General features: G+C 37.9%; 1 protein-coding gene across 5 annotated transcripts in view; it reads right to left on the bottom strand.

The window, feature by feature from the left end:
* The window catches only part of LOC139133390 (short transient receptor potential channel 4-like), a 51,944-nt gene extending 36,293 nt beyond the window's left edge, over window positions 1-15,651 (bottom strand). For 3 of the 5 annotated variants that reach the window (XM_070699949.1, XM_070699951.1, XM_070699952.1), the window contains exon 1: window positions 10,693-10,809. In XM_070699949.1, coding sequence (XP_070556050.1) covers window positions 10,693-10,775 — 83 coding nt within the window. In that variant the 5' untranslated portion in view covers window positions 10,776-10,809. Of the gene's footprint in view, window positions 1-10,692; window positions 10,811-15,608 lie in introns of those variants that run through there. The other 2 variants (XM_070699953.1, XM_070699948.1) reach the window with 2 other exon arrangements.

The following is a 15,651-nucleotide window of genomic DNA, read 5'->3' as shown; positions in this document are numbered from 1 at the left end:
CTAAGGGCTAGCGAGAGAGTTGCCGACATCGACGGTTATTTACGAAAAAAGAATAAAAGACTGGCATTTTTGGAAGTGATCGAGTAGCTGAGGTAGGCAGGGATACGACTTGGGCCCAAGAACGCTGAATTTCGGCAGTAATTTGGCTTTTTACGTCAAGTCCAAAAATGGATTTGAAGTCACCAACTCTACGTACGGGTCTTTGCAGGGCTGTGGTGAGCGGGGCTAATTAGCTGTAGCGGAACACACAGCATCGTACGCAGGGCTAGGGTGAGTCGAACTTTTTCCTATGTCCATGTAGCACTTGTGCAAAAATATGCGAATCCACAGGCCTTTGGCGAATCAATAAATGCGTTTTTCACCAAGCTGATAGGTTGAAAGATGCGTCCGTCACTTTGGGACGAGCTAGATAAATGCAGTCAAACCAGGCTGGGCACAAAAATTTGCCATAATATGACTTTGTTCTGGAAATTACGAAGACAACCGGCCGTGCGGTGGAACTTTGCAACAAAGTTTCAATATCTGAACTGGCATACTTGAATGACAGACACAGGAAACGATGGCCAATAAAAACGCATTCTCGTAGCATTTTGATAATAATGTATCAATTACAATGACACAGAAATTATGCCTCCTCCTGACAGAAGGGCCATGGCCTATTTGTAGCCCTGCTACACTATGTCTTAGTGCTGAAAAGGCCATGTTGTTGTCAGGTTGTCATGGCGACTTTTAAAATTTGCATACAACTCTGAGGGTTGAACGGGTTGTTAATGGTTCACAAAACTTTGGAGTCCCACTGTCGTCCATTATACCTGTTTCCTTGGGTATTAAAGGTGTGCAAGTATACACATCAAAAGACTAGAAAATTCACTTCATAGGCAGAATCTTGAAAAATAGCCTTTTTTTGTCTGGTTAACGAAAAAAATACCCATGATCTAAAATATGCATGGGCTACAATCCACTGTCACTAGGCTACCAACTTCAGAAAATGGTAGCCCAAGTGGACTACCAGGGAAAAAAGTTAATTTCGAGCCCTGGGCAGTATTAAACATGAAACATTTAACTTGTAATATTTCCCCCTTGTCTTGGCCTGCTGGGTTTAAAAAAAATGTTTAAAGGTATACAGGCACCATGTTCAAATTTAGCCGTTGCTACCATGGAAAGGGGAGATCTAGCTAATCATAAAGTTTATGGCCAGGCCAGGTCACACAAAAAATAATGCACCACTACATGGTCATAATTTTACTTTAGTTAAACAATCAGAACTTAATTTGTCTTCATTATTCTTCCTGGAATGAGGCAAAGAAATCAAAATAAATTATTCTAACATGAATATTAATAACTTGTTCATTATAATATATAAAATAAATAAGCACCAGTGAATTATGTTTTAAATAAAAAAACTGTGCGCTACTGTAACTGCCTGTGATAAATAATGGTACACTGGGTGATAAGGGGAATTGGGTTCATAAAATTAATTGAGATACTAGTAGAATTAATTTTAAGCACATAAAATTAATTTGAAGGCATAAACATAATTCGATGCATAATGAGTTAGTACTGTACTATATAACACTTAGCCTATTTGGGATGACTGCATTAAACAAAATAAAAAATACTTCAAAAATTATTTCTGGTCTATATAAAATTAATTCTAACACACTAAAATTAACGGAAAATATAATTTTGACCAGAATGGCCCCAATATACATTATGTTTACTATTCATCCTAGAATGAAGGCAAAGAAATTACAATTATTATTATTATTATAGAACAAATTTCTTAGTTGTTACTTTGAAATCCATTAAATAAATAAAAAACAGTGAATTATGTTTTAGCATAGATACTATCAAGGGTCTATGGTTTTAAAAAAAAAACTGTGGTTCCAAGGCAACATAAAACAAAAATGAACATGGAGTTCATGCTGTGATAAATACACTAAGGAGAGCATTTGCATAGTAACTGGGATTACTTTTAATGGAATTTGGAAAAAAAAATGAAATTTTAAAATGCAAATAGGTTACTATGGAAACACAGGGTAGTAAAAATTGATATCATATTTTGTCTTTCTAACCCAAATAACCCTTTGGTATAATATTTCTGTTGATTACTGGATTTTTACACTGGATATTTGGTCTTTCTAACCCAAAATATCACTTTGATATTACACATTCTGTTGATTACTGGATTTTAGGTGAAATCTTTAAAAAACTGGTAATTTTTACTCCTGAATGGTTGCCATGGAAACATCTCACATTAAAATGAGTGTGATATTTTTTGGTGTGCAAGCCAGAAAACCCTTATGATCAAATTTTTACATCAATCAATTGTTCTTTAATAGGAATTAGGGAAAAAGTTACATTTTCAATCCTAAAATAGTTACCATGGCAACTCGAAACATTAAAATAATTCTGGTTTTCGTGTTCTCTGACCCGAACTCCCCCACTAGATAATTTTCATATAAAATCAAAGTAACTTTTCATGGGATATTAGAAAAACTGAAATTTTCAACCCCTAAAATGGTTACCATGGAAACATGGGGCAGTGAAATCGATATCATATTTGGTCTTTTTGACCCAAAATACCCTTATGGTGAAAATTTCACGGAAATTGAACCTATTATTATTCGCGTTATTATTTCTATATAATACTTATATTAATTATTATTATTATTATTATTGTTATTACAAGTTTAGGGGCTATAAGTATTATATAGAAATCTAATAATAGTTCATTGAGGCTGTGTTGGAATTCTGATAAAGAGGTGTTGTATATTTTAATTTTGTCAATAGGGGTGACTTCCCATTGATGTACGCGCAGCGCAGTTTTCTTCCATCAAAAGTCACGACTATGAAAAATATTTCTAATATAAATTAACTCTCTCTCTCTCTCTCTCACTCTCTCTCTCTCTCTCCCCTGTGAAAAAGATTTCCAATATAAATTAACTCTCTCTCTCTCTCTCTCTCTCTCTCTCTCTCTCTCTCTCTCTCTCTCTCTCTCTCTCTTTGCAGTGAAATTGCTATGCTGCGACCACCGAACGAATATTTTCCATACATTAGGGCCCGGGGGGGTAACTCCATGGCTAATAGTACGGGGGGGCTCCGCACGAACATGGAAACCCAAACTGTTGTGATACCAGTTTTGAGCAAAAAAACCTACCCTTTCTGATACCTAGTTGTCGAAACGCAGCTATCTCTTGGCGGGGTAGCGTGGGGTTGACCTTTGACCCGCATAGCAACTCACGCCTGCCCGCCAACATACAATACCATACGTATACAGATACGACTCACTCGCCTTGCGTACCAGGGGTACCAACAGTCAAACCGACAGATCGGAAGTATTGATGGTAGATCTGGGATGTAGATACATGGGTTTCCAGTGTTGACAGCATGATTTTTAACAAATGTCAGTTTGTGTTTAAAACCGGACCCTTTCTCATACCAACATCTCGTGAAAAGTATACCCTTTCTGATACCAAACAGTGCAAAAAAACGACCCCTTTCGCGCGGACCCTCCCCGTATAGCCATCTATGGGAGTTACCCCCCCCCCCCGGGATTAGGGGTAACATTATAACTATATAATTCTAACCAGAGTGTAGTCTGGCAGAGACCATACGATTCGCGTTCTTCTCTGTTGGAACACGCGCGCGCCCTTCAGAGGCGCGACGCGATTCCCAGAGCATGCGCAATTGAGAGTGCGTGCGCGTGACAGTAGAACGTCTCCAATCTCGTTATATCGTGTCGTTAGCTTTAGAAATGATGGAATGTCAACAGAAACTGGAATTACTGCAGAGAATACTCTTCAGGATATCACATGTGAGTGTCTAAGGTACCAAGTAGGACGTTCAGGAAATCCTTTCAGAAACTTCACGCCGCCTGTGGCCATTTTGTGGAGTATAAGCTTATAAGCTTACGTAACTGCAGCGTAAACAGTATTTCTACTGTACATACTGCCGGAACATATGCGATGGAAATGTTTGCATTTCACGTCGTTAATTATTCAGATGGAAATGCCGCCCTCTACTCCAAACTTTGAAAAAAACAGGGTGACAGACTTTGGCATCCTAACTCTCGTATAACAATGACGTAATTTAATGGGAAGACATTTGTATTCGAGCACGGCTACAGTACAGTTTTTGATTCGAGAACTCTCACCATGTCGGATTCACTGGAACAGTCAGTTGTATGTTTAACAATCCAGAGGGTGAGTCGAACTTTTTCCTATGTCCATGTAGAACTTGTGCAAAAATAAGCGAATCCACAGGCCTTTGGCGAATGAATAAATGCGTTTTTCACCAAGCTGAAAGGTGGAAAGATTAATTATTTTGTAGCACGTCAGTAGTTTGATATGACTAACACCTTTCACAATAATACTGGCTATTCCATTGAGCATCGTGCTACAGGTCAAAATTTTATTCCTCAGGTTGATATACATATGTAGAGATTTTTATAGAAACTATTCAATAGCTATTTACATTTCTTTATCACTTTTTGCGGTTTTGCGGTTTCCTGTTTTTTGTTAGCCGATTAGCCGGCACACGCCAAAACGACTAGCCTTTGCGGTTTTCTATAATTTTGAGTTGGCACGCGCCAAAACGAGTCTATTGAGCTAGTATTTCTGGGCAGGTTTAGTCTCACTATTTACCTCCGGTTGGTTAGCAACCGCAGTTTAATTGACAGCCGATTCTTTATATTTAGGGTAAATTGTTGCAATAAGTGTTTCCTACGACGTTCGCACAAGTGAGAGCCCTATACTATGTCAAGTAGGGCTGTATTAAACGTGATATCTTGTAGTATTCCCCCCTTCTGGGTTTTTAAAAAGTGTTTAAAGGTATACAGGCACCATGTTCAAATTAAGCCGTTGCAACCATGGAGAATGAGACAAAGAAATCATTAATTGTCATTGTCAATCCATAAAATAAATAAGTACCAGTGAATATTGGGTGCTAAGGGGAATTAGGTTCACAAAATTAATTTCAGATACAAGTAGAATTAATTTTATCACATAAAATTAATTTGAAGGCATAAACTTAATTCGATGAATGCGAAGTTAGTAATATACTACATAGCACTTATTTAAGATGACTGCATGAAACAAAATTAAAAATGCTTGAAAAATTATTTCTGGTCTACATAAAATTAATTCTAACCATAGACTCTCGAGAAACTCGAGAGTCTTTGTTCTAACACACTAAAATTAACGGAAAACATAATTTTGACCAGAGTGGCCCCATATACATTATCTTTATTATTATACACCTGCGTCTACAATCTTTGGAGTTTTCTTCGTACAGTAAATTTCGGTATCAGAGGACGCAGAGTCCAATAACTTTGCCGCGGAGTACAATAACTTTTTGTGTTATTGGACGCTATTTTACCTTTGACCTCAAAACACCATTACGTCAATGCGGGGAAATACTTCTACACATTGGTTACTTAACAACGTTTAGTAGTGGTGAATCAAAAGCCTGTGAATTCGGGTGAAATTATGCTGCCGGCCTACAATTTCTCACACGTACACTGCGCTGCGCTGGTTTGAAATTTCGTTCTGTGCGATTAGCGGACGCGCTTAACGCGTTCTCAGTTTGCTCGCGATCGCTCAGTGCATTGCGGGGCGGTCATCCCCAAAAAAGCTTTAATTTTGATTTTTTCGAGGTAAAATTGAATTTAAAAAGGTGTATAATAATGAGGTTATTCCCAAAATACCGGGATTTATGTCCGAGTATATTTTTAATAGAAATAAGGGGAAAAAAACATTTTCAATGCCAAAATAGTTACCATGGCAACTTGAAACATTAAAATAAGTCTAGTTTTTGTGTTCTTTGCCCCAAATTCCCCCACTAGATAATTTTCATATCAATCAAAGTAACTTTTCATGGGATATTAGAAAAATTGATATTTTCAACCCCTAAAATGGTTACCATGGAAACATGGGGCAGTGAAATCGATATCATATTTGGTCTTTTCAACCCAAAATACCCTAACTGTGATATTTTCACGGAAATTGAACCTATTATTATTCGCGTTATTATTTCTATATAATACTTATATTAATTATTATTGTTATTATTATTATTATCATTATTATTGTACTTGGGCCTCAGCCAAAGTACATTTGTTTTCATTCCGTGGGAAAAAACTGTAAGGTATAACCATTTCTGGCTGACACCAGGGAGGGCAAAATGTATTGGCTTCATCTTTCTTGGCATAATAAATGGCGTAATGATGTTAACTGAATGGAAGTGCTGCTCTCAGCCAGTCTTGAATAAGTGAGATGTGAATATAAATGCTTCTCTATCTGAGTTTTTGCCACAAAATCTTCTGAATATAATCAAAATGTGCATCGAAATGCAACAATTAATGCACCCTCCGTTTCCTAGGCGATGGCACGACCCTTGCTACACCCACTGGACGAGCCAAAGTGGGAGGGTAATTTCGGTTTGGTCGAACAGGAGGGCTCGAGACCAGAATTTAACATTTAAACTTGAAACATGTTTAATCACTGACAAGATGTGGATTAGTGTTAATCAAAGAGAAAGTTTGAAAAGGAAAGGTTTTATATCCCGGACACAATGAAAAACATTGCGACTGGAAACTGTACCCCCGATTGAGAATAGTAATGCCCACAGCGATGGAGAACACTTATCCTTGAGCTGAGAAAACCAGACCATCATTTCGAAATAGAGCTGCAGATTCGAGAAGCTCGTTAAAAATAGCTAGGTACACCCCAAAGGGGTGGTTTCGAGTCTTGAGGGCAAATTTCGCCTCCTTCATTTAGAAATCGTACGTTTGTTTTTCCAGGGGAACACATCATTTGACACAAAATTTGCATGAAAAGGGGTCGCCAGTAAGCACGTGGTCAAATCTGGCATAAGAAACAATATGAAATGTTGGGTAAAGCCAGTCCAAAATAAACTGATTTGAACTTTTGTGTTTTGTAATTTATACCACTGCAGTAACATGACTTTTTTTTGACAACATCACACAATGTAATACGTTTTGAAACTGAATACTCCGACGTATTCTGTGTCCCCTTTGCTAAAAAATACGGTATGCCGATTACCATGTAAGGAGATAATGACGTCAAGACAGATTTGTAGTGCGTTTGGTCTTGGATGGTGCACGAAGTTTTGTCGAGGTAGCTTGTGTATTTATTTCCTAAATGGGAGATATTAGGGTCGATCTAAAAGAAGGCCGAAAAATGTTATGATACTCTAAGCGAGCTGAACTCCAATGCGAATGGTTGGATAATTTGGAGGATGTCTAGACTGATCTCGTCTCATTAAGATTATTTGGCGGTCAGTATTGAATTTCAACTGCGTCACAAGTTTGCGTCGAACGGTCAACGAACGATATTTTAGAAATCTGGAGACATGGCACATCGCAGTTTTATTTAGTATTTTATATTTTACAAAAGATGTAAGAAGCAATGATTTGTTGAAAATTCTGAAAAAAATATAGGAAGATTTGATCGCGAACACATTTTCACTTGGGGGTCAACTAGCTCTGCGTACGATGCTGTGTGTTCCGCTACAGCTAACCGCCCCGCTCACCACAGCCCTGCAAAGACCCGTACGTTGGGTCGGTGACTTCAAATCCATTTTGGGACTTGACGTAAAAAGCCAAATTACTGCCGAAATTCAGCGTTCTTGGGCCCAAGTCGTATCCCAGCCTACCTCAGCTACTCGATCGCTTCCAAAAATGACAGTCTTTTATTCACTTCTCGTAAATAACCGTCGATGTCGGCAACTCTCTCGCTGGCCCTGCGTACGATGCTGTGTGTTAGCTGTAGCACATAGCATCGTACGCAGGGCTAGGGGTCAACATGTGGTCGCAGCCATGTTGCCTCAAAACTTATTTCTGTCTGCACTCAAATCTCAAAAATGTCGCATATGAACCTGAAAAATCGATGTAATTTTGTCAAACTTCGGCGAAATTTCAGCCTATAGACAAAATTTCATCTAGGTAAGGTAAATTTATTGAAATTTGATCGACAAATAATCCTGAGCTTGAATGTGACAGCTCGCCTTCTCCGGGAAGTCATGCATCCGGCCAGCTGCCCATATGGCCGGGTGCATGAAATTGTTTTCAAGCGACGGCGGCAGACCGTACGGGGCTCTGGATATGAACCTACCGCCGGTGTAGCTGTAATAACTGTTGCGTTGTTTTAATCACCACGGACGAAGTCCGAGGGGACTTATAGGTTTGGTCATGTCCGTGCGTCCGTCCGTCCGTTCACGCCTAGTACCCAACCCCATACAGATGCACGTCGATTTGTTTCACAATGCTATCAAATTTGGCCGTGTTAGAGGACTTTTTAGTTTACACCTCCATAGACTCCCATGTATAAGGCAGTTCTCCATAGATTCGCATGTATGATGCCAAGAAAAATAAAAATTTAGTTTCTCATTGTATTCATATTGCCTAAAGGATGCAGTGACACAGTTTTTTTGTCCCCACGGATAAAGTCCAGGGGGCTTATAGATTGGCTCATATCCGTCCGTGAGTCCATCAGTGAGTCCATCGGTTCTCGCAGATATCTCAGACATTTTGACAAAATATCATGTGACCTTGGTGACCTTTGACCTGAAATATACATTATTGTCCATAACTCAGTAACCACAAGTGCTAAACCTTTCATATTTGGTATGATGGGACACCTTATGACGCCACATATTGTACCCCATTAATTATGTGCATATCTAATTATGAGCGAGCCAATAGAGCAAGAGGTCTGATTTCTGATACTAGTATATAGGGATAAGTTAACAATATAATTTGTTTGACAAAACTTCACGTGACCTCAATGACCTTTGACCTCAAATATACATATTTGTCCACAACTCAGTAACCGCAAGTGCTACACCCTTCATATTTGGTATGAAAGGACACCTTATGACACCATATATTGTACCTCATTAATTATGTGCATATCTTATTTTGAGCGAGCCAATAGAACTAGAGGTCTGATTTTTGGTATATAGGAATAACTTAGCAATACAATTATTATGACAAAATGTGACGTGACCTCAATGACCTTTGACCTCAAATATATATATTTGTCCACAACTCAGTAACCACAAGTGCTACATCCTTCATATTTTGTATGATAAGACACCTTATGACACCACATATTGTACCTCATTAATTATGCGCATATATAATTTTGAGCGCGCCAATAGAGCTGGAGGTCTGATTTTTGGTATATAGGAATAACTTAGCAATACAATTATTTTGACAAAATGTCACGTGACCTCGATGACCTTTGACCTCAAATATATATATTTGTCCACAACTCAGTAACCACAAGTGCTAAACCCTTCATAAATGGTATGATGGGACACCTTATGACACCACATATTGTACCTCATTAATTATGCGCATATCTAATTCTGAGCAAGCCAATAGAGCTGGATGTCCGATTTTTGGTATATAGGGATAACTATAGGGTAGAAATCTAAATATGCCCATCTAAATATTAGACATCTACCATCGAGAACAAAAGAAATTTGCTGTAATTTGAATATTTAAGGAGTTTAAGCAATTCCCGCTATAAATAAAGAACCCCTGCCTCAAACTCCACAAAAGTTGCTAGACATATTTTGCCGTTGTCATGCCATTGCTTCGTTTAATAACCAGTTAATCAAATGCCTCATTGACAGGAGGAAATTCAAGACCATATTTGAATAGTAGTATATATTGTCCTCAAAATTACTCTATCACGGCCCAAGTACTCATTGCCTTCAGCAATACTGCCTTGTTATTATTATTATTATTATTATTATTATTATTATTATTATTATTATATAAAGCCTCAATGTTAACATTTAACGGTATATACATTATTGCAAAGTTATAACCAGTTTTGAAGGCGAATTATTGTTGATAGACAACCCCTGGACTTCTCTGATGTAAATTGTTATTTTGGAATGAAATGCCAGTATCATATTTGTTATTTTCATCTGCAGTTAAAAACAAATTCTTATAAAGTACATTAATTTCCATTGTCAGACAATTATAGTTTCGTATTGTAAAAATTACTTTTCTCATGGACTGCAATGAATCGTTAATCAACACTTCAAAATAAATTTTTTTGTACACATAAATATGCACTTGTAACCACCCTATACAAGGCAAATTATATGCTGTAAGACATAAATCAATGAACAGATATTGAAAGTGTTGTATTCAAAAGAAACATTCATAATTATTATTACAGAAGGAAAATTTTGTTATTTGACCTGTAACTCATTTGGAACATACAGGCCACATCTTGCTTTTTATATAATTGCGCAAGAAATGCTGACCTCACACCTAAAGCATCGTTAAATTTCACGGGCCTGTAAAAATGCTTAGGTGAAAAACAACGACCCCCGTCAAAACACACACACATAAATACTCACACATAAACACACACACACACACACTCACACGCACTGCTCACCCCAGTGATTTTTGTCCAGTTCCTTAGAGCCATTACATGAGCGCCGAAAAATGCAACTAATGAGAGGAAGAAGACAAATGGTACGGAAGAAGCTGAATGGATTTAATGCATTTATCATCTAGTTGGCCTACAAACGTAAAGGGGTTGTATTCCTAGGAAGAAGTGAAAAACACCCCGGCAGCCTCGTTGTTCCATGTAAAAGGGACAATCATCAATTCATTCAATGTTGTCATGGATGGATGATTACCTTAGCGGAGAGTGAAACGGTTCTGACGTCAAATCCATCGTAATTTGTATTGAGATTGTGCCAGGTACGAATTCATCGCACATTCCAACGCTGTAAAACTACAAATTAATATAGCTCTTTTAATCGTCAACTGGGAAAAATATTGTAGGGAAAGACCCCTTTCACTGAGAGCAGATTTTGCGAACAACTTCCAGTTATTGTCAAAAACAACTGCGAGGGAAAAGCAGTGCGCTGATAACATGGCACTCGGTTAACTAGCAGTTTCTATTCAGGCAAAGAGTATTTCATTATGCCTGTTATTGCCAAGGAAAAATGACGACCTTTGGGCTCTGAAGTGCAGCTGATCTCTTAACAAGAAATCAAAATTCAGAGATCGAAAATAAAGCCCTCCTCACTTAACCATGTATCAAAGTGCACGGTTACGGAAGAATCAGGCTCTAAAACAAAAGGATAACATATTTGCAAAATATTTTGGTCGATAACTAGACAATGTCTAGAGAAATTACTTTTAATTTTGAAGATATTTGAGGACCGTCTGGTTAGCACATGTGGTTCTGTCGCTGTACATGGATATCGAACACAAAGGTTAGCATTGTTTGCGTTGTGTTTACATAAATCGTAAAGTCGCTCTATGTGAGTTAACGTGCGGGTACATAATTTCGATCACCTGATGATCAAAGTTCACCAGGTTCTACACACCCCTCAAATACTAACCCTACCTGACCTATAAAGCGGAGATCTTTTTGGCCGGAAAGCATGCGATGCGCAATCAATCCTCGATCATAAAAGCCATGTTTTCGGCAGGGATATTCATAATGATGGTATGGCTTACTGAAAACAGATAAGAACAGCGTCTTCATGTTTCCCACTACATTTCTTAGTTTTTGAAACAAAATACATCGTGTGAAATGCATTTGTTACCAATGCTGTGTACTCTTACAGAATTTGTTTTGTTGGCCATTTCTTAGCACACGATAAAAGGGTGTTTGTAATCAGATACAAAATGGTTTATGCTTCGCGCATCCTGTGTTTAATGTCATAGACGCTTATCCTCTAACTTTCTCGACCCCGTATCATATTTCCAAATATCAGAATTAGAAAAATTGAAACAGATAGTACTGCTTTATAAATACAATAACGATATGAAGGAAGGCAATTTATTCCCGCTTATCAAATGTTTCCAACAAGGGTCACTAACTAAAACGATTTGTATCGAGAAGGGTTGATAAACACTCAACTTAAAATTTTCACGAGGCACTTTTTATTCTGTGAAGCGCCCGTGTTGCTATCGTTTGATTGCTACCTAAGGGACGTGTTAAGTCACAGTCAACCCTTCTATGTTGCGGCTAAGTTGAGGAAATGTGCCTCCATGCTTCCACGTAATACCTTGCACCTCGATATTCACGCTCTTAAACAATAACATGGCATTGCCCCGAATAGTTTAATCTATCACTCGGCGAATAATGAAAGACGCGTTATTTCTATTTGAAGTTTTCAAATAATTTCTTTCTTGTCAAGTAGGCCTGCAAAGTGAAAAAAGAATGGTCATTAGTTTGGCAATCCGGATGACTGTTGCTACATACATTATACGCGGCGTGCACATTGCCAGGGCCGGCTGACTATCTTTGAACATTTAACATTTAACTCGAATCGACAACTTGAAAGTACAGACAGTAATTCTCCTTTTTCAGAAAAACTCAGGATTTGAAAGAAAAACGATGACATAGCCTCCGAATCGATTTTAAAGGCAACTCGATATGTATAAAAACAAACTTAAGGGCCACTCCATTTCATGGTTTGTAAATAATTTCGATTTATTGTCAACTAGGATTCTGAAGTGGAAAAGGTTAAGCTGATTGAGGTCAATGCATTCTATAAGTATCACCCGCATTGTCGTGATCGGATGTCTACCCTGAGGCGAGAAGCCATCTCTTCATCGAGAACAGCAATCGACCGTGACAAAATCGAAAGCAATGTTATTTTCAATACATTGACGTCGAATACAAAGGTAATGGAACATTTAGGCTCTAAAATTCAAGGTTAACAAATGTCAGAATAAACGACTTTCAGTTTCAATGATATCGGGGCATTGTCTCGGTTCAGTCTCAGTTAAATAATACCAAACAGAAAGCTTGGGTATAAATATTATTTATATAACAGGTCTGTCGTAGAGTCGATGCGAGTAAACTTGTAGGGTGATTTCACTTAAACGAGGACAAAGTTCTCCGGGGTCCATATTCGTCAACGACATAACAGCTTCATATGCGCTGACAAATTAAGTTAAAGTAGTAAGCGCCTCGAAAATTAGGGATTAAAACTTTTGCTCAAACTTTCCTCAATGATTTTTTTCAACCATTTTGTACCAATGAAGAATAAAATCAGGAATCACTGAGAAACAGGAACTACCTGACATTTAACGGTATTTGAAATTCAAAATGGCCGCTTTATTAACCAACTTTATTATACTAACGAAGGAAAACACTTTCCCTGTGAACCTATTCATCGCCGTCTAGGGAAAAAGTGAGAAGGTTGCACCGATCAGTGAGGATGAAAAACACTCTGCTACGAGGGCATTCCATTTACACAAGAAGGTTTCTGATTTACGTTGCCATAATTGGATTACTACAGAAGCTGTGCACTTCAATATCCAAACACATAAAATATATTATAATTTGAGGTAACACTGCCAAAAGGTACATATTTAAAGTACTGTTTACGCTCAGAAACGCAAACACGACATAGCTCGGAATCTTTGAATCGACGACTTGGTAAAGATGATCGGAAAGGTGCGTTTGAGAATGTTTTCGATTTCTTGTAAACCAAGGCAACAGGGTAAAACAAAATTGCGTCAAGCTGTGCAAATAAACGCCCCAAAACATTGACAGCTGCTCTGTTATATTTATAGTCTTTAATGTGCGTAGTGTCCAGGTTGCCATGCCTTGGTTCGCTGAACTAAAATAGACTAGATGACCTAAAATTGCCAAATCGAAAGTACAGTGATTTTTAACAAATACCGTCTCGAAATACAACGTTACTGAACTAATCTGATTCTGAAGAATATTGTGTCAACCTGAAAATCTTTTTAAACCACAGGGCCTCATAAATGGCTATTTAAGTCAATATTACAGCGTTTTTCTTTCTTTTCCGATGTTTCTAATAAACCAGCTGAAGAGCACAACACTTGTGTAGCTGTCTTTTGTGTAGCTTGTATTGGCATGTATAGTGCGCCCTCAACGGGGAATATGATCATATGTAAATGCGACCTTTAGTTCCGTGACCTCTAGCCATGCCTACTTCCCTCGCCATATGGCCGGCCATGCGTGCAGACGTCGCTGTGTTTACTGTACTGGGAAATTAGTACAGTAAGCATAGCGAGGACAGGAAGTAGGCGTGGCTAGAGGTCACGGAACTAAAGGTCGCATTTACATATGATCACACTCCCTATTGAGGGCGCACTATACATGCCAATACAAGCTACACAAAAGACAGCTACACAAGTGTTGTGCTCTTCAGCTGGTTTATTTGTAACATTGAAAACGAAAGAAAAACGCTGTAATATTGACTTAAATAGCCATTTATGAGGCCCTGTGTCAAAATAAAAAAAGGAATACGAATGGCTTTTTATTTTCGAGAATGCTTGTAACCTCTAAGCAATGACATTAACAAAAAAATATTGGTAGCTGTATTTAATGTCATTAATGTATATCTTGGACACCAAAGCGGGTCCTTTGCCGCGTAAACTGTTCCTCAGCCTGTAAAATAGAGCTCAGAAAATAGCACGCTTTATTTTTGGCACCCACAAAGATGCTACCATCATCCACCATATGCAAAATCCAAAGTAATTAAATTTTTTCCCTCTTAATTTTAGGTAAAAGAAAACAAAGTTACAGATAAAAAACATACTGTGGAGCGAAGTGAAACAAAGTTGCAAATCTGTCAGTCGACAATTCGACAATGTTAAACAAAAAGATTTTCTATTAGACAAATCTTGTCTTTTTGTCTCTAGTTTGTTTTTCTATGGGTGGTATATTGTGCTAAATAAACGAAATCAAATAAAACATGTTTGAAATCTGTTAGTATGCGGTAAAATAATACTACACAGAAAGATTTGACGCATGTGCATTGAGTAATAAATATTATAATAAGTCTAACAATCGAACTATGCGAGTAAACATGCGGATATATTAGTTCATTTGTCCAAATAACAAAGTTCACCGGGGTCAACAGTTCTGTTTATGACAGCACCATATTTTCCATGACACATCTACATGTATGGCTGAACGTATAGTTCACGTATTTTACAAAGCCCTTAAATTGTGTGCAAAGTTAAGCGTTTCCATGTAGAGACAACTCATACGACTTATTCACTGCGACTTTGGCCATTGTGAATTGTGAGCATATTCCTTGTTTAGTGAACACGGTATAGTGTTGTTGGACAGTTACCCACCGGTACTTTTCTATCGGAAACTTGCCCAAATTCATTCCTAACCTAAGCCCAATCTCGTGAATTGAAATGTCTGGATCATGGTAAATCGTAAGTGGAGAGGGCGATAGTTAAATCGACAGATTGACAATTTTTGAAAGAAAGAGGGATTCCATTGCGAAGAGCTTTTTGAGAATAATTGTGACTGTGTTTTCAGGACTACGAGCTTGTCAATGTTGCACTGAGTCGGGCTGCTAAGAGAACAATTAGGACAATTAAATTATTACATAAGACAATCTTTCATTCTGCAAAGAGTATAGGTTGTCACTTCATTGATGACTGACTACCTGTTAGCATTAAACTACTGCGGACCCCTCAAAAATACGAAGTGTGAAGTGAAAAATCGAAAGTCAATTTACTCCCCTCCGTACTGTGTCAAAATTCAAGGTAAGTGAAAAATTTCAGGCTGTGAAACAAAAAAAAGGTACCATACATGCGAATCTGGTGGTCGACAAGTTGACTATACGACTACATAT

The sequence above is a fragment of the Ptychodera flava genome, chromosome 5, assembly GCF_041260155.1.
Source record: "Ptychodera flava strain L36383 chromosome 5, AS_Pfla_20210202, whole genome shotgun sequence".
Taxonomy (NCBI): domain Eukaryota; kingdom Metazoa; phylum Hemichordata; class Enteropneusta; family Ptychoderidae; genus Ptychodera; species Ptychodera flava.
This window is presented reverse-complemented; position numbering and strand designations above follow the sequence as displayed.